Genomic DNA, 26,894 nt, shown 5'->3' on the forward strand with positions numbered 1-26,894 from the left:
TGCCAACTTTATTGCTTTTTAATAATTTCTTAAAACTAATGATTGAAACAAATGGAGCCATTTTTAATATTCTATTTACAAAATGGATATCGTTATCGTCAACCTAACTTGCGACGTAAATTTTTTTGAGGATAAACTAGTTAATTTACCTATTTTTTATAGAAAGACTACTGGAAAACATTTTGCTGTTATAATTACAATTAAAAAAAAAAAGAAATTTTTGTATTTAATATACAATATGGAGGTCGTTGTTGTCAATATTATTAGCGATATACATTTTGTGGTGTTTCTCATATTTTGACTATTATTAAACTTGTTATTTTATTAACCTCTTTTTTTTAAAAAAGATTTTTATATATATTTTTTTTAATCTGTTATTCTTGCAATATTTACATTTTATTTACACACTCACTATACTCTTGTAAAAAAGATAAAAAATAATCATGGTGTATTTACATTCTAATACGAATTTAATAAAAAATCTTACAAACTAAAAAAAATTAAATAATAATATATATTCAATAAAAGAATAGATAAATAATATCAAATTTGAATTATAACAGAGCGAATATTTATTTATGTATGAAACCTGTCAACAATAAAAAAAAACCCATTTTATGAACTATAATATGTTCGTAATAAAAATCAAAATTATATGTAAAATTAAAATTATTATTTTCCTGGAGAAATAATAAGTAAAATATTTACTAATTGTCATCACACTATAAATCTTTTCGAACTTATTTTACCGAACTTTAAACTAAGCAGAAACAAACTGCGCTTTACACGATTAAGTGCACAATAAAATATATCTGTCATTCCATTTTAAAATTTTATTGGATAACCTTTATGATTAATACTAGCTGTACCCGCGACTTCGTCTGTGTGATTTAACAAAAATTTTACATAGATTACTTTTCGTTTTAGAATTTTTCTAAAATAAAATCTGACTAAGTTATTCCTTATTATATAAGCTATCTCCCAGTATATGTCTCGTCAAAATAGGTCAAGCCATTTCAGAGATCAGCCGGAACAAACAGCATACAAACATACGGACAAAAATTTCTTATTTTATTTTATGTACCGTATATACATTGATATGTAAGTAGTAAAAGGTATTCCAATTTTATTCTTATAGATCTTAAAAGTAATAGAGATATTGATTATATAAATATTTTAATCGGTTTGACAACGTGGATATACCTTCTTTCCTATTCATTTTATATACAGGAAAATATTATGCTTTAAAAAATTTCATTTATAGCTTATATGTCACTAAATAGCTTCATAGCTTTTACACCAATTATAAAATGACTGCTATAAAATATTGTCTTTTTTTTCTATTGTTATGCTACCAGCCAGTAACTTCTTTTAGTAAAGAGTCTTCATATATTAACTTTAATATGTAGTAATAAGAGTTTTTTTTATTTTAAGCCCTATCCTAGGATCTAATTCTAATCACCTGTTAATCTCCCGAATCGACACGAAAATAAGGTCAATTTAATAATTATGGATTAATAGAATGAGCATGTCCATATTCACATACGTTTAACATAATTAACGGTGATTCTCTTTATATATTCTATATATTTATATGTTATTGGTGCGAATACAGATTAAATTTTAGTTTTTTTTTTTAATAATTGATATTTTTTTCGGCAGATGGCTAGTGTTCAAAAAAAAATTCCATATTTATGCTCTTTTTTAAAGTGACATTTTAAACTTAAATTCGTTCTTGCTATTGCTTTTTAAAAATGGAAGTAGGCAATTAAAAAAATTACGTATGTTTTAGTTTTTTTTTTTTGATTAAGGCGAAAATGCAAGCCCAGACTTTAGACCTGGTACCATGAAATTACAACCTTTTTCTCGCATCACAAAACTACCTGAGTGATAAGAAACTTAAATCAAGAGATGGTTATAATCGATTACTAGTTTCTCACTAATAAGGACTAAAACTCCTATGAGAGAATAATTATAAAACGACCTTTAAATGACAACAAATAATACAACAAAAGAGTGCACATTTGACCAAAACAATGGTAAACCAGTCTCACGTTTCAAATTTCTCACAAAAATAAAGGATTCATATTTTCCCTCCAACTTATTACTTCCAAGTAATGATAGATTTATCAATCTTTTACAACAAAAATATATTATTAATTTAAATACTATTAAAAATCTATATTATATTCAGCAGAAAGATATTCACTGCTTAACTAAGGTATCATAGACTTCCAAAAGAAGAGAATGAAAGCGGACTTTATCCAACGTCTTTGGGATACCTTCTGGGCTTCAGACTTCAGAACTTACACCTTCAGAAGCCAGGTGTTCTGCAATATTACGCCTGCTCAATGCACTCACTTCAACTTGCTAATCCGTTGGACCATGTTATATATATATATATATATATATATATATATATATATATATATATATATATATATATATATATATATATATATGAATAAAACTGTGATCAAAAGGTAAGGTGATTTATTTATAAAATGTAAATTCTTTATTTATTCTTTCAAATCAATTTCAACCCCTTCAAAGTAATTCCCGACCGATACGCACTTTTACCAATGCTCTTTCAGTCCTAGAAACAATCGGAATAGTCTTTTTCCGGTATAACCTTTAAAACCTTTGATTTAGTTTTCATCTCTCGCTCTCTCTTTCTTTCTCTCGCTCTCTCTTTGAGTTTGCTGAATAGCCAGAATTCGCACGAAGCCAAATCAGGCGAATACGTTGGTTGTAGAACGATATCAGTCGAGTTTTTGGAAAAAAATTCGCGAAGAACCAATGCAGTATGACATCGAACAATCGAGACACAAAACATTCTTCAAAATGTTTGAGCTGAGCCAAATGATATTCCAACACTATCAGAGATGTCTCTAATTGTCAATCGAAGATTTTCAAGAACCAGTTCTTTGATTTTTTGGACATGACCCTCGTCGGTTTTAAAAGACAATATCACTCTTACTTTTTGATCACAGTAATAAATATTTATATTATATATATTAAACTGGTTTCGAACCTGTAACTATTGAATGATTCGTATATTAACTACAAGGCTAATCAAACATTAACTAAACGTGTTTACATCCTGAGTAATATATTAAACACAATTATGTTATTAACATTTGTCGCATCAATATAAACGAAAAACAATTATGTAATAAAAACAACGGAATTAAATTTAAATATGAAAAATAACTTTAAACTCAATGTTTATTCATAATAAATACTTATAGGTTATAATAAAAACAAAATGGCGCGAAATTTACACTGACACACGTAATGGCGCGAGAATTTTTTTTTTATATCCCGTCTGGTCGACGCAAACGTAAACACATCACTGAAACAGTTTGGAACTAGAATGCGTTCTAATTTTGAAATCGCGCCAAGGTCCCGGAAGAGCGGCGCCATGCAGATTCGTACGGGCAATGTCACGTTATATTGTTTTTATATAATGAATATTGAATGCTGTCGCTGCGGCCAGTGTCAAGTTGAATTAATTATTATTACAAAATTTAAATTTATTATCGAATGTTTTATTTAAATTCAGGTGTTTAAATATTTTATTATTATTAAGACCTCTTTGGAGATTTAGCTGGTTACGATGGAACCCTAGTAGATATGTTTCGACCATATTTTCTACCAAAATTAGAAAGTAGTTTTAAAATTATAGATAATTGTTTTAACCCTTAACTTGGTAGATTTTTTTTAATATTACATTAATATACATACCACTTGACTTTTAAGACCCAAGGATGCCAAAAGAAAAAACTGAACAAGCGTTCGAAAATTAAGAAATTACCTAAACATTCACAAACAAAGGTTTCTGCGTTCAAAATTGATGCCACTATTTTTTTTTTATTCTGATGTATCTCTACAGATACATTATTAAGAAAAAGGTTAAATAAAAATCAAATGACAATTGTAAAATAGAATGTAAATAAGGATATAAAATGATATGTAATGATAATGATACGTTGTAAAAAATGTGGAAAAGGTATGTATGTAAATAAAAGCATTAAGAATGTTGCACAAACTTGTCAGGTTGTGTATCGGAATTACACTAAATAAATAAATCCTCCATCTCCTCTCTTCCATCACACAACGAGACGTTCAGATTCACGACATTCGTTCACAGTTGAAATACCTTCCAACCGCACTAAGCGATTTGTAACACAGGCGTCATTAACTAAAATGCGTATGCGGCAAACAACGCGAATTATACAACTGTCACCGTCAAATCACTCGACACGTGTTTCACCCCTCCACGGGACATCTTCAGGAGTTATGTTACACCGATTAGTGCCAAACGCAGAGTGCGTGAGTCTATCTGTGCACTTTATTGCACGACTACCACTTCATGTGCGGAAGTGGCTAAATATTGGTCTTTTTCTTACTTAGGATGGACTTCCGCAAGGTAACGCCTGATTCCATTAAATACAGATTCAAAATATTCATATCATATCGGACTCGCGGGCGGTGCACTTTGTTGCACGACTACCACTGCATTTGCGGAAGTGGCTAAATATTGGTCCTTTTCTTACTTAATAATTAAACATTCTTTGACGCCTTCGAATCAAAATGTTCCACGCGTTTCACAGTTCAAACCGACGTTCCCCTTCCGGGAGCCCTTGAAACTAAATAAGTTTCATATATAAAACTTGACATATTGTAAACAACCTAATTTGTCACGTACCACACACATTAAAGAAAATCAACATAGGATATTATGTGACAAAATTAAATAGTACATCATTATAGTGCAGAATTAAGGTCGGAAAATGTTGTTATATTTCGTCGTATAACCATACTCCATGATGGATTATGAATTGTTTTTTTCACCTTCGGACTATATTTATTTATTAACGAGTGATTCTAAGCTCTAGGTCCTCTACTAAATGGATGACATAGTCAAGATCACAGAAAAAGATGGATGGAAACAGCGCTAGATTGGTCACTATTTCGATCCGCTATCTTTCGGCTATTAGCGTCAGCTTCATGAGCGATTTGCTGCAACTTTAAACAAGCACATCTTTAGCTATATCTGTGAACTTCTTCTTCTGGTTGTTCGGCAGATCTCCTGACATAATCCTTTCCGTTGACCTCTAGGTGACCTTGATTATACAGGATGTTAAAAAAACCGCAAATATTCATCAATACACGAGGCGTAGCCTTTTAAATATTAATATTCCTTTCCTTGTTTACAATCAATATTCAAAGTCATGACATAATAATGTGTAGAACGAGTTATAAGTATAATAAACTATGTGTTTGTGCAAGTCTTAAAAATATTATAGATTGTGGTCTTTTTTGCAAGGATATTGTATATACTCTGCGGGGTCAAGATCAACGTTGTATATCTTAATATGTACCTATAACGAATGTAGCAATCACGCATGTGAAGCACTATGTTACCGCTACAAATTTTAATCCGAATAGTGTTTATTTATATTCTTATAAATAATATTTTTTAAATAAATATAGAAATAACTAGCTGATCCCATAAACTTTGTTTTGCAAAAAAATTAAAGGGTTGGTCGTAGAGGGGTGAAAATTTAGGGTTGTATGTATTTTTAATGCCACATCATAAAAAAATAAAAACAAAAAATTTCGTCAAAAAATTAAAAAAAAAAATTTAAGGGTGAACAACCCTTATCAATTAGGGGTATGAAAAATTTTAATTTGATAAATTAATATTACAGTGAGATTAGCTTCACATTCTAATAATAAATAAATATTTATACAAATGAATACATTGTATAATATTTCGCATTTAGGATGAGAGAAAGTAAAAATAGAAAGGCTTATATCCTTGTCCCAAAAATAAAAGGAGGGGGCGAGAATTAAAAAAAAATAAAAAAAGAATTCGCTGTTAACTTCTCGCGTTTGACAGTGCACTATGAACTTCTCGCGTCTGACAGTACGCTATGAACTTCGAGCGTTTGACAGTACAGGCGCTGCTAATATATAATCAAAACGAAGTAGCTTAGTCTTTTGTTTTAATATTCTTACTATCATAATAGATAGAAGAGTTTATGTAGTTTCTTCCTCCACTTCTCCCGCTTTCCAAAGTGGTAGTAGTGATATTAGCCAGGCAACAGCAACCAACCAAACCATGGTCCGGCTCTTTCGGGCGCCTTTGTGTCGTACAGCTAACCAGGTATTATTGAAGAGTGATAACGCAAGCTGAGGTCCTCTCGTGAAGACCCTTGTGGTAAATCACTCTATGGAGAGTTCACAGAGGTGATCTAAAAGTAAGAAGTAAGAAACAGTAGCATGAACTTCCTAGCTTCGCTACTTTAAAAGATGTCTTTGTTCACAAAATATTTGAAAATGATTTGGGCCGAATCAAATAATATTTCAACACCATCAGCGAGGTCTCCAATCGTGAATCGATAATTTTTAACAACCAAATCTTTAATTTATTGGACGTATCTCTTGTCGGTTGTAGAGTACAATTTCACCCTACTTTTTTATTTATATATATATATATATATATACACTAGCTGTCTATCGCGACTTCACCCACGTGGAATTTAACAAAAACAAAATAGTTTATCTAGTTCTTTTTTGTTTTAATTATGTGATCCGGACAAAAATTTCTCAATTAATAAATTCTTTTATCATCTACAACTAGTACCGTCATCATTCGTTCGCTGTTTTCGTTTAAATACAAATCATCATGAACTGTCACGGCGATTTATGAATTTCATTGGAATGATAAGCAGCGCCATCTGTCGAAAATTGGTCATACTAACTTAAAAACCTTCGTAGGCCCACGCACAACAACTTTGCTAAAAAAACTTGCTTTCATCACATGATAGCATAGTCTACTATTCTATACAGGACATACAAACATTCATTATTATATATGTAGATATAAATAAAATGGTAAATATTAGGATAAGCACAGAGTATCTTTTAAAAATCTATATCTTCAAAAACAAAAACTTTTTTTTCGTCTACGTATTTTTCTATATATTTCCACTATGATTTTTTCAAAAGCGTCTCATTATTCACATCATCATCTGTCGTATACCTATTCGACAAGTATCCGTCAGTCAACTGTTGTTTTATAAAAATACAGAACTCCAAAAAGATGTTCATTGACGCCTTGACTCCGTAGTCTTTTCTAGATTCCCAACAGTGGGAAAAAAATTCTTATATAATCTGTAATATGTGACTCACCTCAAGCACTGTTGTCGCCCTGAACAGGTAACACTGCAAGAGAGCCTCCTTCTCATTTAGGAGTATGTAGAAGAGTTCCTCAGGTCGCCCTGGCACCTGACTCGCCCTGGTCAAAGAACATGAGGTAACTTTTTCTGGTAGAAAGGTAGTAGGTGACATAATTAGGCAAGGGATGGTAGGTGATATGTTAATCAAATGTGGGTGAATGCTGTATGTTGAATGTATGCTGAATGATAGGAAATATAAAGGATGAAAGGGGGGTGAAAGTAGGAGGGTGTATATCCCTGTCCCGAAAACAGGGCAGAGGAAAGAGTATTTTTAAAATAAAAATAAAAAAACTTTTTTTGGTAGTGTCAAAATTTTCAAAGCCTCCTTTGTTTATAATATCTTATCTCTCTTGAAGCTCGGCGTCTGCTTTATATATTATATATATATATATATATATATATATATATATATATATATATATAGAGGGTACATATATCAAAATTTCTTTTATCAGTCTGTCTGTTTCTGGACTAATTATGACGGGACTTATACTGACTAATGACTTAGCTAACATAGTAAGGAGAAAAAAAATGTGCGTTTCATGTGAGCACTTCCTCATCCCTACTCCATGTTGGCATCATCAGGTTGTGCGCCAGGGTCTGTGCGGCGGTTGCCGTATTCCCATCGATGAACCTTGCGATCGCATCTTGAGTCTCGTCCGTGTGATACACGCACGTGTGTGTCGTGATATTGCTACAACCACTGGACACTTATACAGCCCGAGGATGTCTGTTATTCGACGGATGACCAGCTCGATCTTCAGCCCCTGACCCTCGTGGGTGAGCGTCCTTGAACCAGTACCACTAAGCTTTTCCCTAAGAGAGTCACTTACCTAAGTATGTCAACAAGGCGGTGAACAATCACGGGTTCAAAGTTGCCATTATATGCTTTGAGGCAGCCGTCTTCAACCGCCATGCTCAACTGTGGGCAAACCATTGTGTTTATTGAATGTATAATAAATTATTTAATAAATCTTTTACTTATTAAATCAATAGTTGTAACCAAGAGAAGCAGTATCGCCTCCCTGGTAGGTGATTCAGGATGCAGTACGAGGAGATCAAAAAGTAAGTCACAAATATGAACAAAACCTAAGTTCTGGTGATAAATAGCTGTGATATAGTGATAAGAAAACAAATTTTAACAGCTGAGACAAAAAATGTAAAATACCCGGCGATAAATATTGCACATCGAACTTAGGAAAGAGACAATCGACTAATTTCGGCTTCGTAGAGCGTTATCTCTGTCGCACGACTGACAAAATGTCATGTAGGTGGTGTGGATTCGAGCCGAAATTAGTTGTCTCTTTTCAAAGGTCGATGTGCAATATTTATAGCCGAATATTGTAATAATAAAAATATAAATGTAAATAATATAAATGTAATATCATGAGAAATATGGTAATGTATGAACAGAATATTGTGAAGAAAATGATAAGAGAGAATGCTAGATTATGTGAAGAACGTAAGAAGAAAAATGAGGAACAAAATACTGAAAAAAATATTTTTGAAAACCAATTTCCTGTCATAGATTTAGATAGAAGAACGGGAAGACCCAAAAGGGGGCCATGAGAAAGGTAATTTTAACCTGTTTAGTTACTTTTCAAGTCTATATTATTGTATATAAAATCCTATAAACAGGATGATTGTTTACAGATATACAATCGTTAAAGGGGTGAATGTATAATGACATTATCAAAAATCCAATCACCCTATATAAGAGATTTCCACCTATATTACACATTAATATATCTCTGGATCCGTATGACTTCGAATATATTATTATAATATTCCTTTCTCCGAGTACAGGTTTAAAAATTCCACCAACGGGGGGTGAAGGTGTTTTTCATTAATTTCGCATTTGAATTATCATTCTTTCAGCTACGTCCACCGCTGGGCCTGGACCTACCAATATATTTCTAAAACGACCAGTTTTACGCAGCCTTCCAGCGTCATGCAAAGCCTTTCACTTGGTCACCTGTCTACCTTAGGTAGACGTAGGATTCTTCAGTCCAAAACTTTAAGGCTCCAGCGACTACCACTTCTTGCCTGGACTATCTCGCTTACTTTAGTTCGTATACAAATATATTCCTTCTGAATAGTTTGCCAATTATCTTTTTGGTTATTTTTTTTAATAGTAACCTTGATTACCTTGTCCCTGATGCCGGTTGCCCGGATCTCCCGCAGTAGCCAGGGTAGCATGGAGTTGGAGAAGCGCCTATCCATGGCGGTGTAGCCCAGGTATGTGACCGAAGTCAGCTTTGTCTTCATCTTGTTTGCCTGGATAACACACATGAGTTAGACTGGAAATAGGTTAGAACGAATGTTTATATCTTAACTATATACACTTTCTTGTATAAAGGAAATATAACAAAATTACATAGATATTAAGTAAATAAAGAAACAATTAACATACAGGTACAAGAAGCGATCTTCAGCAGCCATTTTTTGGATTTAGATGAGAGACATGAAGAAGAGGGCAGTTCATGGTTTACACATATAAATATATATACGTATGTATGTGTATATATATAATTATATTACATGGTAGGCATTACTTAAATACGAATTAATAACAAATATCAAATGGATTCAGGCGTTACTTTGCGGAAGTGCATCCTAAGTAAGAAAAGGACAAGTATATAGCTACTTCCGCTATGTAGCAGCAGTCGTCGTTTCACATTGTTTACATATGGTGTAACATAACTCCTGTAGATGCTCCGTGGAGGGGTGAAACACGTGTTGAGTGAATTATTAATTATATTACGGTGGCAGTTGTGTAATTCGCATTGTTTGCCGCACGCGCATTTATCAGCGGGCTGGCGGGCGGTGCACTTTTTGTTATCTGTTCTTCTTGTACGACTACTGCTGCATAGCGGAAGTAGCTATATACTTGTCCTTTTCTTATTAAATAACAAATGTTATTAATCTGAGACGTGGTCATTTTCGATAGGCCTCATAAGAAGGTCACTTCTCAACGTCACCCAGAGAGCAATGGAGAGGGCTATGCTCGGAATTACGCTGCGATATAGAATCAGAAATGAGAATACCCGCAGAAGAACCAAGATCACATAGCTCGAAGAATTACTCATCTGAAGTGGCCGTTGGGATCGAAGATTGTGGGAGGCCGATCTCAACGTTGACAGAACAACCACTTCTTTTTATATTTATCATTAATTATTCTTTTGTCTAGATCAGTGATTCCCAAAGTGGTCTATATCGACCCCTAGGGGTCTATGACAACCTGCAAGGGGTCTACGTCAGCGAAAAAAAATTTGGGGGTCCATGAAATGTAAATGGGGGTCCACGATAGTGGATCTCAACACATACACTGATAGTACCTATTTACTTACATCATACTATCTTATAATATCAAAACATTTACATTATTTATAAAAGTACCTATGAAGTAAAAAAAATATTATATATGTTTATAAAATTGCTTTAATTACTAACAAAATTGACGCCAAATGTTGATAATTTATTAGTAAAGCATCAGGTTCATCTTTCTCACTAAAAGTATTGACTTATTGCTTATGTTATTTTATTTATAGTTTATTTTATGTTTATTTAATGTTACCTATATTTTACATAACAGATACAAAATTTTTTTGTTTTTACTTTAAGTTTTTAACACTAAACTTCACTACAGTTAGAAATTTACAGGAAATCGATATCAGGTAAGTAGGGGGTCTACCCAACACGGAAAAACATGGCAAGGGGTCTACGACACAAAAAAGTTTGAGGAACTCTGGTCTAGATATACATCCAGAATCTTCTATTAAAGATATAAAGAATTTCTTTGGATGTTTTTCTTTACAACTATTAATTATGAATTGAACCATTGACTTAGTTTCTAACCACTGTGCTTAGCTTATTGCTAGTAAAATAATTTCTCACTAAACAACTACCATTGCTAATCATAACGAATATTTATTCGTAAATAAACATCTAAGTCGTGATTTAACGACTAACGTTGTAATTATCTGTAATTTAAATGCAGGATGTAATACATATTGTAATCCATTAAATGTTTTATGTTTATTACATAGATTATATAAGAATCATAAAACGTAATGAAATTGTACTAGAGGAACAAATGTCAAGTCGCCTTTCCACTATATGTATATTACGAATTTTTAGTCTTTTAATAATATTCCTGAAATACGGTAAAAATTAATTAAGAAAATAACGCTGAAGTAGATGGACAGAGTTCAGGAAGGTGCAGAACCATGCGCTGGTCCAAATAGTAGCCGAAGCAATACACACCGAACACTTGCACAGATAAGACGAACTTTTCAAAAATGGTTATGAACTCTGCAGTGTGACGTTGGATGTCTAAATGAGAGACAAAGTCATATATCTAATCAAGAACCAAAAACTCTGTGTTTGACACTAATCGGTGTAACATAACTCCTAAAGATGCCCCGTGGAGGAGTGAAACACGTGTTGAGTGATTTGGCGGTGGCGGTTATGTGATTCGCATTGTTTGCCGCATACGCATTTATCAGCGTGCTACCACTGCATGTGCGGAAGTGGCTAAATATTGATCCTTTTCTTACTATACGATGAGAGATGGTGGTTGGGGTCAAAAAGTTTTCAAGTGGCGACCAAGCGCCTGTAGACGCGGCGTGAGACCCCCCCCCCCACTAGGTTGACCGACATGGTTAATGTCGCGAAGAAATCTTTAGATGCTAGCAGCACAGGATCTGTCATGGCGATGTTCAGGGGAGACATCATCGAAGAAAAATATCTAATAATTAGGTTTACCCAATTGTTGTAATAATTAGATTCAAATTACATGTCATATATACTGTATTCTGAAGTCATTTGTGCATAAATATCTGCCTATAGGCGTATTCAAGACAGGCCGCTCTCCAATAAGAACGCCATTATATGCCTCGAGCGATGTTATATTTCTTCAGTGTTCTTTTTTCGGATAAATTAACAATAAATTTAATTTAAACCTTTATTCTTAGTTAATTTTAATTTGTAAAGAAAATAAATTGTAGCTCATATTTCGAATGAAAAGAAGAAGGATCGTGGTAAAAGGTGTGGAACATCTAGTCTCCTGTCCAATGCAAGTGCACGGAGCCGAAACGAAGATGGTACTGATCGAAAGTGTAGTGCGAAGCTCAAAGAAATACGTCCAAAAACCTGGATTTTGGACCCCAATGGGGGGTGTTCACTTTTAAAGATCAATCGCGATTCAAAGGCACAATCTAGTAACATGAACTTAGCGACAGAGCTCAGGGCAGCAGGAGCCACACGGTGTTGGTAATAGTACCAACAAAAAATGTTTTAGGTAAGATCTTGTCTATGGTTTGGCGTATTTGTTTTTTATCTGTGCTCTCTCTCTCTGCCCCCTACCGCCACCGAGCACATGTGTCTCCGCTTCCTTGTGAAATTAATTCTTTCTCTGGACCAAGACCTTTTAATTAAATACAGTCCACTATAGTCAAACCCAATCTTATACACACGAGTATGTTTTGGACAGAAAAATGGCTATTCATCTGTTTAACCCTTTTCTTGATATTGTATCTGTAGAGATACATCAGAATTAAAAAAATGGTAGCATCAATTTTGGACGCAATGTAATCATTTGTATGTGAATGATTAGACAATTTCTTAATTTTCGAACGCTTGTTCAGTTTTTTCTGTTAGCACCCTTGGGTCTTAAAAGTCAAGTGGTATGAATATTAATGAAATAAAAAAATCTGCTAAGTTAAGGGTTAAAGCTTTCACATATACATTATATATATATATATATATATGTAATTATTTGTATATACTTAGAATCTATCTGTATTTGGGATATAATTTCTAAAACATCGATTTTTTTTCCACAATTTAGTGATCTGTGATATAAGTGGAATAAGCCATTCTTCTGGAATGACTGTATAAATGAAGCTCTGGTTATTCCTGTCCTGGTGAATATATAAGACTCCCTATACCTTCCATCTTTGATGTCAGTTCGTTGATGTGTTAAGATTCTCCTCTGGTAATTTCTCTAAAGTCTTGTGATCTCTTGTTTCAAGGTATTGAAATTTATATACTCGTACATTTCTTATTTATTTTTTTAAAATGGCCCCCGCTATTGGGAGCCTTTCGTACCCTCTATCTGGTCTGGGACAGGGACTAGTTAACATTTATTTAATTTTTTCACGGACATTTCTATTTTCTTTCTCTTCTTTCATACGTCATATTATCTTTCGTTCGTTTCATTATTTTCACAATTCTACTATCTTTCCCTTTCGCTCTGTATCGCCTTTCGTTCGTTCCTCATTACTTTTTACATTTTCTTATAAATGTACTGGTATATAAGCTTGTGTATGTTCAACGTGACTCTGTTTACCGTGTAAATGTACAACAAGTTAATAATAAATCATATGACGTATAAAATGAAGAACGAAAAACAGGTTTCTGAACGAAAAAAACGCACTTAAAACCAATGACGCAAGTTAAGATTAGATTTACATATCGATTGACGTTTTTATATCTTCTAATATTCAATATAGGTATGCAAGTTTCTACAACACAAGCCAATTGTATCTTTCATCTCTCATTATCACCATTTCAGCTGAAGAAATTACACTGCCTTCACCACAGATCCCCAACAGGATAAATTGGAAGCTGCATCCACCGTCCTTTGACGAATTTAACAAGGATTTCAGTCCACCTCCTTGAGAAATTGGTACAATGAGGTCAATGTTCTTACAGAGTGTACTCAAAATATATATATGATAATATTTTGTATGTTTTAAAAATAATTACAATAAATTCGAAAACAGGGATGTCTATACCAATACCTCACTTTGCGTCGTGGTTACGTTCCAAAAAAACACGACGGAAATTGAAACGCCGCAAAGTCAATTAAGATTTTCTATAGCAAACCATGTAAAGATCGAAGATAGGTACCAGGGTCACGAAAATACTACTTTTTAAAAAGAAAATTGAACGTTGTCCCTTTCCAATGTCGATGTGCAATATATATCGCCGGGTATTGTACTTTCGTTCATTTACAAAGTACTCGTATAAGCAAACACCCAGGTCATTGACTTTAACCAATTATCGACTAGACTTTGCAAACTTCAGGTCGATAAACGAAAGCAAAATTCAAATGAAATTCGGAACAAAGGGAGTGCCTGACTCATGCCCGTCTCCCTTGGTTACGGAACACAAAATAATAAACCCCATTTCGTTGTTTCGTACATTTCTCTATCTACCCCCAAGATAAAGCAGTACTACTTTTCATTTGTAATTCGAACATGAACCAGACCATGGTACACTCGATCACCAGCTGTACCGGTCTTTGGGTTGTTAAGAATGAAATGCTATTTTCTGCTAGCATAAAGGACAGAGGAGGACAACATCACCTCATTAGTAAGCAATAAGGAACATCGATAGATCTTTCTGGATTATTTAAAGGTTATAGAAACTAAAGTTTCAAAAAAGAAAAATTTGAATCTATGATAAAATTTTCAGAGTGACAAATTTAATCTGTGATATGGCGAGAAAGAAATAAGAATGAAAATAGTATTTAAATGTGAAAGTAAAATATTAAAATCAGTAAATATAAAATCCAAAAGAGAAGGCGATAAAAGTGAAACGATGTATATACGAAAAAGAAAAGGAAAGAATGAAAGATTAACAAAGTAGATGTAGATGAAGAAGAAAGAAAGAAGGTCATTCAGAACGATATAAGGTAAGAGTGAAAATAAAAGATTTCACACATATGGGCGTACAAGACGGCCCAAAAAGGGCGCCATTAGAGAAAGTATAAGAGTTAGGAGTTATTTAATGAAAGGCTACCTCTTTATTTATTATACTACAATACAATGTTCAAGGTTGGTGCTGGTGATAGGTTTTTTTTTCTTTTACATGGCCTCCCTTTTTGCGACTCCTCGGTTTCTTTGCCTTGTTTGATTTCAATTTATTCTTTTAATTCATTTTCTCTTTTCATCCTTCACAATCTTATATTACTATTTCCTTATGTCCTTCACAATGTCTATCTTTCTTCACATTCAAATCATCAGCCATGCATCACCTTCCTTCCCTCATCGTCATTTCTAAACCACTGTTTGCTACATTATCACAATTTGTTACATTATTATTTACTAAACCTTTATTGACTTTATTCATGACTAGTTTGGGATCTTGTTCGACCCTTTTTATTTACTTCCTTGTTTAATCTTTTCTATTGTTTATATTTCTACATTTTTTAAATTGCCCCGTGTGATAAGACTGCCCATTGTACTTTTTCGTTTATTATCATGAAACTATTTAATGTATCCGTGCGTGTACAATAAATTATATTAAATTAAACTAAATTGTAATACCTTCTTGGAAAATTCTAGAAATATACAGCAAATTTTGCTGGTGATAGGTTAACGGTATTAGATAGGCATTTGGCGTTACTAGAAGGTTGGGAATGTTAGAAGATCTGTGTCTGAATGTTTCGTGATGGTGGTTAGTTGGATGTGGAAGACTAGTGATCATGGAAAGATTATGATGGTAGACCGGTTTTAAGACTTTTAACATTGATAACATAGAGTCCATAGACGCCCTGCAGTTATATTTCTACCTTCACCCCTCCACAAGGCATGAAACACGTGTTGAATAATTTGACGGTGGCGGTTGTGTGAATCGCATTGTTTGCCGCATACGCATTTATCAGCGGGCTGGCGGGCGGTGCACTTTATTGCACTACTACCACTGCATGTGCGGAAGTGGTTAAATATTGGTCCTTTGTTTTCTTACTTAGGATGGACTTCCGCGAGGTAACGCCTGATTCCATTAAATATTTAAGAGACGTGAAAAATTAGATCCAACAATGGAAATTTTCATTGATTTTAGTTCAGACCACGCCTTATAATTAAATAAATGAATTGATAGTTTAATTAATAAATTGGTTGTGCTGTGAATGTCAAAAAAGTCTGTTATTCCTACATTAACAGGAAATCATGTAAATTTATATGGACCCTCGCTTTCAAATCGTGACTAAAATATAGGGGTTGACAACCCCTGCCGAGTCACACATAAATAAAGATGGTTGACAGTTGTTAGATGTTAATTGTTTATAGGTAGATAATCGATTGTGACCTTTGATATATCAGTAAGTAAAAAATACCAGTAGATATATACACCAATATCTTACTGCGCCGTGGTTACGTTCCAAAAAAACACGCCGCAAATTGAAACGCCGCCAAGTGAATTAAGATTTTCTATAGCAAACCATGTAAAGATCGAAGATAGGTTCCAGGGTAACGAAAATTCAACTTTTTAAAAAGAAAATTGAACATAGTAAACATTTAAAAAACAAAAATAATATATCTCTGCCAATAAATGAATTGGAATAATATTTACCTCTTTTGTGACCAGAAACAACACGTAAAAATTTATATAAATTTAATATTCTCTTTTTAAAAAAGTACAATACCCTACATTACAGCACACTACGTAATTGAAACTGAACTCAAATTAGCAAAACAAAGTGAAAATAAAACTACATTCAAATTGCATTAATTTTTAGTTAGAAAAGGGAATCCCCGAGTTTTAATGGCATGGCGCAATTTGAAACAAAAGTGTCAAAAAAGCCATCCTTTAAATAAAAATTAAAGACTCGAACCCAAAACAATGCAACCAAAAAATCTAACGACGCACAGTGAAAATTAGTACTAATAAAGCAGCGACGCAACTTCTAAAAAAACGCAAAACGAAATGACGCAAATCGAAGTATTGGTGTATTTCATACCTTCGGTTTTTTAGTTTAAAATCTAAAATTTAAAATTAAAATTACATTATTAAATAAATCTTAATATAGCGTTTAAGAGTTTTTAGATCAAAATGCGTGGAACTATGTTGACTCATTTACATGGTTGATACTATAATGTCCATATAAAAAACTATAATATTTCGTTTTAAAAAAAAAGCCACTGTTGAGTTTCTGGCTGCTTTTCAACAGAAGTCTTCTGAGTCGGTGGTAGCTTGTTGCTTATAATGTTAAAATAATCGACGATTCAAAAGCAAATGTAAAAACCTACTTGAATAAAGATATTTAGATTTTTTTAGATCCTGTTGAAAAAAGCGCCTTTAGGTGCTAGAGTTTGAAGAAAATATATATATGAAATGAGAAAATATAACCTTGTAAGAATTTAAATTCAATAACCACAATTTTATATCAGAGATATATTATAACATAGCCACGAAGGTTGTAAACAACATTTAAAACATAAAAGATATCATATTTTCAATACAAAATCTCCCATACCTGTCAAGGGATTGTAAATATTAATATTGCCAACAAAACCTGTTATGGAATCTTATGCAAATGTTTACATGTGTAATACGATTGTATAATATTGTTAATAATTACAATAGATGTGATGTCTTCCGTGTATTGTCAACGTAATGAAGTTGAAAAACAAAACAATTATTCCGATTAAACAGAAAGCATTACATTTTATTTAAATAAGCTAGAAGTCGTTTAAAAATATTGCAAACTGTAAGGAAATATGAAAAAGACTTTGATCTATATATATTGTTAAATAAATAACATATGTTTTATAATTATATATTGTTTTACATTTTTTATTGAAAGTATTATTGTTTCCTTACAAAAATATTAGTCCAATTATTGATAAGTTTTTAAATTATATTCAAAATATTATTAATAACAGTCCAATGTAATAAAAGAAAATGCAAAGTTATAATAGATATAACTTACCTATTTATTATACCTAGAATTTGAGACCACGAATCACAATTCTAAGTACAGGTTCTAAACGAAAAATCAATAATATACTTATGGAACACTTCCGAAGACATAACGTTTGAAGAAGGTAGCAATAAGCACAGTTTTAATTGTTTTTATTATACATGAGTATTCACATTATTTCACATAATAAATTCAATTATATTAAACGCAATAATTTTCGCACAACCAAAACAATGGTCCGTCGAATCTTGAACTCGCGACATACTAAATACTACCTTAAATTCGAAGCCTTTCTTCTCTTTCTAATCAATGAAATTTTGCGAAACGAAAACATCAATAATGTTGAAATTTATTTTAGCGCCATCTATGGACATATACAGACTTTATTACGAGCTTTGTGTAAGTTGGTTGTGATAATAAATAATTGAAATAGATGTCGCTAATTTGATCGCATATTTGTTGATAATATATATTTATAGATGTCGCTAGCTATAATTCAAAATTAAAACTTTTTTATTATATCTACGGTACATATGTTACATTTAATAAATATTATCAAAAAGTCAAAGTATTTGTTTGAATTGTCTGAAATTGATTTTTTGTTACGATATGTTACGTATTACGATTGTAAATATTCCTCGCAAGTCTCTTGGAACATTTTTCGACTACCCTTAATTATTTAGGCGTAATTAAATTAAAAAATAAGCTTGGTCGACATTTCAGATGTTTTAGTTTCGGACAGTGCCAAAATGAAGGTAGCTTGTTAGTACCGTAACCTCTCTCGTTTATTTTCACTTCGAAGTAGATAATGCCGTGAATGTAACAAAAATGTTTACTTGAGATTGAATTTTTAGTGTTGACAAAATGGACAAAATACAGGAGCATGCGAGTTCCTCTACTGTTTCTGTTATAGAGTCAAGTTTAGAAGGACACAGAAGGAAGCGCAAATCATTCTTCAGATGTAGTGGCGCGCTGACCATCAGCGACTCCAGCGGTGATGGTGATGTTTCCAATTTGGACTGCGAGCGGTGAGTTTTCGATTATAACTTTATTAAGACAATAACTAAAATGTATTTTTATAACCGTAAAGGTATTTAAAAAACATTTCTTTATTTAAGAGATTATTTACTATGTCGCTATGTGATCTATTTTATATTGTCAATTTATTATTATGATTTAAATGCAACATCTTTTTTAATAACCATTATTGTTGACGACACATCTTGTTATTCTATCTTAAATCAATGGCAGAGGTTTTGTTTCAAATATATTTTAGTAAGTTTTTATTAGCGTTTTTTCACAATATTTTCTATCATTTTTTTATTATCTTGTGTAGTCTTTTCTTTCAAAATTGTTCCACACATCGCCTCCTTTCATTTGCTGCATTTTTTTAGTATCACAATTAGTTCACAATTTTTAATTTTTTATCTGTTACATTCTTTGTTATTATATAACAGTATTTTAAAATTTTGTAGCGTGTCTTGATATTCTATTATGAAGGCGATGGTGCCAGTTTCTATTCTTACCACCAGCTCTATTTCACACTCCGACCTTTTCTTTGCAAACACGGGACAATTTGTAATGCGTGTACCACGTAATTGTTATCTTTTATTATGGATGTATTAACAAATGATCCGTTAAAACTGTTTTTCTCGTTTAATTAAACATAACTTTAGAATTTTAGTGCTCAATGTGACGAATTATTTAAAAAGGCGCTGTCATATACAAAGTTTGCATTTCCTAAGTAAGAAAAGGACCAATATTTAGCCACTTCCGCACATGCAGTGGTAGTCGTGCAATAAAATGCACCGCCCGCCAGCCTGCTGATAAATGCGTATGCGGCAAACAATGCGAATCACACAACCGCCACCACCAAATTACTCAACACGTGTTTCACCCCTCCACGGGGCATCTTCAGGAGTTATGTTACACCGATTAGTGCCAAACACACTCTGTGTTATTCATGTGCGGAAGTGGCTAAATATTGGTCATTTTCTTACTTAGGATGGACTTCCGCGAGGTAACGCCTGATTCAATTAAATATTTGCATTTCCTGTTATATTAAAACATTAAAAACATATACTCTATACTCAGACAAATAATGTAATTGTTTATTTGTATGTAATATTAACTGTGCCTGCGACTTCGCATAGAAGTAAACGCAAAAATTATTTATCTTATTTTAATTTTCTTGTTAAAGATTTTTTACAATATTTTTTTATTAGCCTGTTACTCATTACATCAGCTAATTGTCAATATAAGTAAAGTCAAAATCGGTGCAGCCATTTGAGAGATTTACCGGCACAAACAGACAGATAAACATTATTTAAAAATGTAATTTTGTATATATAATAATAATAATAATAAAGCCCTTTATTCCGAAATTAGTATTTACAAAATAATCTATTGCTACACATTTTAAAACTAAATTTATTTTTAAAGTATGTCTCTAATTTCAGTGTGCCTGTTGGCATAGGCCTCCTCCAAAAACTTTCATTGACTTCTATCGTTTGCAACCCTTCTCCATAAAATGGAGAATTTTGTATATGTACCGTATATATATTCATATGCATGTAGTAATAAACCTGCCAGAACTCTGTGTTTTGCACTAATCAGTAAGACATAGCTCCTGAAGATGCCCCGTGGAGGGGTGAAACACGTGTTGAGTGATTTGGCGGTGGCGGCTGTGTGATTCGCATTGTTTGCCGCATACGCATTTATCAGCGGGCTGGCGAGCGGTGCACTTTGTTGCACGACTACCACTGCATGTGGCTAAATATTGGTCCTTTTCTTACATAGTAAAGGAGATAGAAATATAAACCATAAAACAAAATAGGACCACTTAAAAGATTGTTGGAAGAGTCTTTAAACGAGGAACGAAGGGAGATAATGCTTAAATTAACTATATCGATAATTAGTGTAATATGTTCTTGGTACTATAAAACACGTAACGTATAAGGCTTCAGTTAAACTGAACAGACCACCTTTCACAAGGTCACTCCTAAATTGTACCGCATTCCAAGCCAATCAAGTTCAAGGTCCCAGGAAACCTTATCTATACATCTTTTATTTGAAATAAAATAATGTTGCAACTAATATATAATTGAGTATTCCAAATTGTATTGTTAATGTTTATAAAATTTAGCTGTATTTACCCGTAAGAGAAAATTGCGTAAGAAAAATTGTAAAAACTTATAAAACGTAGTCGTGCCTCCCAGCTGGGAGAAGAAAGATCCGTATCAAATAACAGCAACCCTTTCCCAACTGTCTGCGTTTAGTTTAAGCGAAAAAATAAATATTGTTAAAAAACGCTAGCGGTACAAATTAGAATTAATAATAAAATACATCTTTTATGAGCTAAGTAATATGCATATATCTATCAATATATAGATATATATGTCTATATATCATCATCATTATTCCAGCTGGGGACCATAGATGATGATAGATCTCCCCCGAAGGTTGCTTTTAGAACCTGCATCTAAATCTTCCGATGATCTTTACAATGTAGACAGTGTATATTAATCTAATATATAAAATTCTCGTGTCACGGTGTTCGAACTTGAACTCCTCCTAAACGGCTTGACTGATTTTTACCAAATTTTACATGCGTATTCAGTAGGTCTGAGAATCGGCTACTATCTATTTTCCATACCCCTAAGCGATAAGGGTGGTCCACCCCTAAATTATTTTTTTTTATTTTTTTTAGACAATTTTTTTGGTTTTTATTTTATTATGATACAGTATACAAAAATACATATAACTATAAATTTTCACCCCTCTACGATCAACCCTTATTTTTTTTTTTGTAAATTAAAATATCATTTTTTTTTGCTAAACAACGTTTGCGGGATCAGCTAGTATTATATATTAATTTGTTCTGCTATGTGACCTTCCGTCTGCTTCTTCAATTTTGTACCCCCTGATCTATGTTGATTAATTTCATTCATCCAAAATATACTCCATCCTGATACGAAGCAGTTTTATCACATATCTGCGAATGGTGAAATTTTAAACCAAGAATACTATACTGATGTTGATGCCTGGAATTAAATATTGTCGATGCTTCAGGAAGCTAATTATTGTCGTGCGCTCTTTATAAAACAATATTTGTAAAGAGCAACTGTTGAGTTCCTAGCAAGCTGTAGCAGAACTGCCTTCCGAGCTGATGGTAGCTTCCTGTAGGGACAAGAAAGCCGACATTTTATGTTGATCGACGATTCGAAATTTCTTGTAATAGCTTATTCGAATAAAGAATATCTTGATTGTTAAAAATATATTTACATTACAATAACACAAGATATATATAAACTTTCAAAAGAAATGAAATCAAAATTCGTTGAAAAGTTACAATTATATTCATATCTTTCCCTACATCGATAGTCGCGACACACACACGACGAATTCGTGGAATGCTAAGATATTAAAAGTATTTGGCGATAAATATTGCACATCGATCTTTAGAAAGAGACAATCGACTGTTTTCGGCTTCGTACAGCGTTCTCTGTCGCACGAAATACAACGACTGACAAAACGTCACATAGGTAGTGTGGGACAGAGTTAGTGCTTTACGGAGCCGAAACTAGCCGATTGTCTATATCCAAAGATCGATGTGCAATATTTATCGCCGGGTATTGTACGTATCTATATAGCTTTCATGTAAGCCAGCTTTTTAAGTTTTTTTTTGGAAATCGAATTTTAAATTTTCTTGATATTAACTTGGAGCAATATAACTTCGATATAATTAAATAGAAAAAGCTTGTTTCCGTTTTCTCATAGAAATGATGCCTTGACCTTTAAAAAACATTGTTTTAATGGGATCGTAAAGCAAATAAGATGCCTTTTTTGAAACCGCTTCAAACCGGATTCGAAGGAAAACGTGCTATTCTTGTCCTTGGAACTGGCTTAAATCTATAAAATAAATATTAGTTTTACTTAATAAATCATTATTTCAGTTAGATAAATGAATGTTGTGTTTTTATGGCCACGTTTTGGTACCTCTCGGTCAATTCCTACCACGGATGAAAAAAAAAATCTTATTTACGTTGTAATTTTTCAAATAATTTCAACTAATTTTCATACTGATCTCTCGTTGTTATCAAAGTCTATTATTTTCTCTAATTTCCTTCATAATATTTTGCATTGTTCCAAGATAGTATGACATCTCGACTACTAACTACATATAAAGCGATACTCAATTTAATCCGGCGACATCAATATCTCTGTCCACAGTAAAAGGATATAATGACCCATGTAACAGGTGTTGGAAAAGTAATGTCGTAACGTGAATGTGACAATCAGTTCTGAATATATCTGTATCATAAATGTCAAAGTGACAGTGACGTTTGGCGCCATTTGTACAGATTAAGGCGCGTTCACATTATGACATTACTTTTGCGCCACCTTATACTTATAGAACTTAAAAAAGTCAATATATGGCGCTGTGTGTATAAACATCAAAGTATACAGATATTTACACCGGGCAATATTTTTTATGTTTATCTGTATTTTTTTTTATATATACAAATTCATTTAATAATTGAAATTAAAAATAAACTTATCTAAACAACTGGGAAAGGTTCATAAGACATATTTACAATTTAAATATATTCAATTAACAATGAAAAATTGATTCAAATTTAACTTATAATTATATATAAATTAAAGTTAAATAACATAATATATTTTTCAGTTCTCTGAAAAAGATTTTATTATGGTGCCCCTTTTAAGCAATCTTTAATTGACCTACTTGTGTGATAGGGACTTTATTTTACAGGGTATCTTTATCATTTCAATTTTTTATTTTTATTTTTTTTTCATACTTCACACATTTATTTAGGAGTAATTTATCTTAATTCGTAATATATTTCATTTCTTTTCTTTACCTTTCAAACATCGCCTTCTATGCTTCACCTTCAATCCAATTCCTACTAATTGACTAGTGTATTTTTCTTTATTTTTATTATCCTGATACACTCTTTATTTATAATGTTATTTTTAATACACCAATACCTCGCTTTGCGTCGTTTCGTTATGCGTTTTTTTCGAAGTTGCGTCGCTGCTTAAATAGTACTAATTTTCACTGTGCGGCGTTAAATTTTCGAGGTTGCGTTGTTATAGGTCTTTAATTTTTTTTGGAAATTTTCTTTTTTTCTAAAAGATGGCAACAATTTTTTTTCTAATAGCGCCATGCTATCAAAACTCGGAGATTCCCTTTCTAAATAAAAATCAACGCAATTTTAATACAGTTTATGTTCACGTTGTTTTGCTAATTTTAGAGTTCAGTTTCAGTTACGTAGTGTGTTGTGCTTATTTTAAAAGAGAATAATAAATTTATATATAATTTTACGTGTTGTTTCTGGTTACAAAAAGGGTAAATATAATTCAAATTTATTTATTGGCGGAGTTTCATTATTTTTGTTTTTTAAATGTTTATTTTGTTCAATTTTCTTTTTAAAAATTAGTATTTTCGTGACCCTGGAACCTATCTTCGATCTTTACATGGTTTGCTATAGAAAATCTTAATTCACTTTGCGGCTTTTCAATTTGCGTCGTGTTTTTTTGGAACGTAACCACGACGTAAAGTGAGGTATTGGTGTATTTTTGAAATCTTATCTGTCCTTTTCTTACCTGCAGAAACACAGGTATATGGGGCGACTGTGTTCGTCGCTTACTAGAGAGGCTATGACGTCAGCCTTGATCTTTGTTTCTCACTCTTTCTCGCAGACAGACAGAATTCCTCTCAAAATATAAAATATTACCCAAAAAATATTTACAAGTCAACATTAAAATACTGAATTGAGGCGACCTATGCCTTGCTATAGCCCACGGCTTCTTAAACTTATGGGTCGCGACCCCAAATGGGGTCGCGTGACAAAATTCTGGGGTCGAGGGATTTTCATGTGAAACTAATATAAATACAATTTTATAATTTTTTGTGCAATTTTAAATTTTAGATTTTTTTATGTATCAAAACGAATTCTAAAACTATATATTTTCATATGTATATGCATATTGTTACCTACTAAATAAATCATCAAATAATATATATTTTTTTTATATTTGTATGGGGTCGTTAAGAAACTCGCAATCATAAATGGGGTCGTGAATGACAAAAGGTTAAGAAGCCCTGCTATACCCTATTAGCTATATCTTTGTCCATCTAATGGAGGGCCTGCCCACGCTTGCCCACGCCTGGCCTACTGGTTTGTGATCGCCACTAAAGAACCATTAGGCCCCAACTGCCATCGGTTGCATCTGCCACTTACTGCCACTTTAGACGTGCTATTCTTCGAGCTACGAGGTTGATATTGGTTCTTCTGTGGATGCCCTCAGCGACCATAAACCTTCTGATGACGTCAGTCATCTCAGATCCGTATATCATCACCAGTAACACACATTGGACAAAGACCTTCATTTTCAAACTTTGCAGTGTTTCGGACAAGAAGACATATATATTGTTGATTTATATATATGATTTAAAAGAACTGCACTAAATAAATTGCAACTATGATTTTTGGTGCGATATATATATATATATGAGTTCGTAAGTGAACACGTCTCGTAAAATCGATAAAAACACAAATTTATTTATTTATTTACTTTATTGGAGATAGACAGTAACAAAAGGCAGTAAGAAAGTACAAACTTAGAAGCTTAGACATATAAAATTAGTTACAATTGTCACACCTTATAACTATCTCACTGAGAACATATAATGATTTATAGTCAAACAATGAAAAAACAAATAAAAACATTACTAAACAGAGATCAAAGACTATGGTTTATTTATTTATATTATGGTTTAAATTGCATTGTATGTACTCAATAGTTTCGAACGAAATTGTTTTTTAAAAGATACGAGAGAGCACTAATTAAATAATACTAATAATAATAAATTATTAAAACTAACCTACAAATTAGAGGGAGTCATTTTCAAGCTGTATGTTTATGAAACATAAAACTAAAGTAACATATACGGAACCCTAATTCTAAACCATGTTCTCTCTCACGTGTCGAGTGGGACACGTGCTTTGTAACGAGGCAGGGTGCTGATAAGCGCTGATAAAACTCAATACGTTAAAGATAAGGAACAGTTCGAGCACGCACGGAGTTATTTTGAATTTGTTTTTTTTTTCTGAACTAAATTTATTGAAATAAATCAGCGGGTTGGCCAGTTGTAATAGAACTTACATGAACATAACCTCAAACATATATAGATACGAGTAGTTTATACCAGTGATTCCGAAAGTGGTCTACATCGACCCCTAGGGGTCTATGACAACCTGCAAAGGGTCTACGTCAGCGAAAAAAGATTTGGGGGTCCACGAAATGAAAATGGGAGTCCACGATAGTGGATCTCAACACATACACTGATAGTACCTATTTACTTACATCATACTATCTTATAATATCAAAACATTTACATTGTTGATAAAAGTGCCTATGAAGTAAAAAATTATTAATATGTTACGTATATTTTACATAACAGATACAAAATTTTATTTTGAGTATTTTTAATTTAAATTCAATTAATTAATGTATAAATTTACATGTGTTTTTACTTTAAGTTTTTAACACTAAACTTCACTACAGTTAGAAATTTACAGGAAATCAATATCGGGTAAGTAGGGGGTCTACCCAACACGGAAAACATGGCAAGGGGTCTACGACACAAAAAAGTTTGGGGAACTCTGGTTTAGACTTTCAAATGCACTTTTACAAATGATTTTTCTATCGAAATAGTAGGAATAGACTTTAGATTTTCGATTCGGATTTTATCTCCTCAAATATGTCAAAATGGCGTCACCTTATTGTCCTTTTTACTGCATAGAAGTCGTACGGAGTCTAAACAGGCGTATATGGTGGTTGCGGAACTATAGCAGTCGAGTTTTTCACAGTATGACATCGACCAATTAACACTTGACGCA

General features: G+C 32.7%; 1 protein-coding gene across 1 annotated transcript in view; it reads left to right on the forward strand.

Annotated features, from left to right (window-relative positions):
• Window positions 1-18,777: 18,777 nt before the first annotated feature.
• Window positions 18,778-26,894, forward strand: part of LOC137922733 (P protein-like) — a 61,320-nt gene continuing 53,203 nt past the window's right edge. Inside the window, exon 1 of the mRNA XM_068765780.1 lies at window positions 18,778-18,992. Within this exon, the coding sequence (XP_068621881.1) occupies window positions 18,829-18,992 (164 nt within the window). The 5' untranslated portion in view covers window positions 18,778-18,828. The remainder of the gene's footprint in view (window positions 18,993-26,894) is intronic.

This window comes from Battus philenor, unplaced genomic scaffold (assembly GCF_028537555.1).
Source record: "Battus philenor isolate CCGP_79_NKW_IND1 unplaced genomic scaffold, ilBatPhil1.0.hap1 SCAF_20, whole genome shotgun sequence".
NCBI lineage: Eukaryota > Metazoa > Arthropoda > Insecta > Lepidoptera > Papilionidae > Battus > Battus philenor.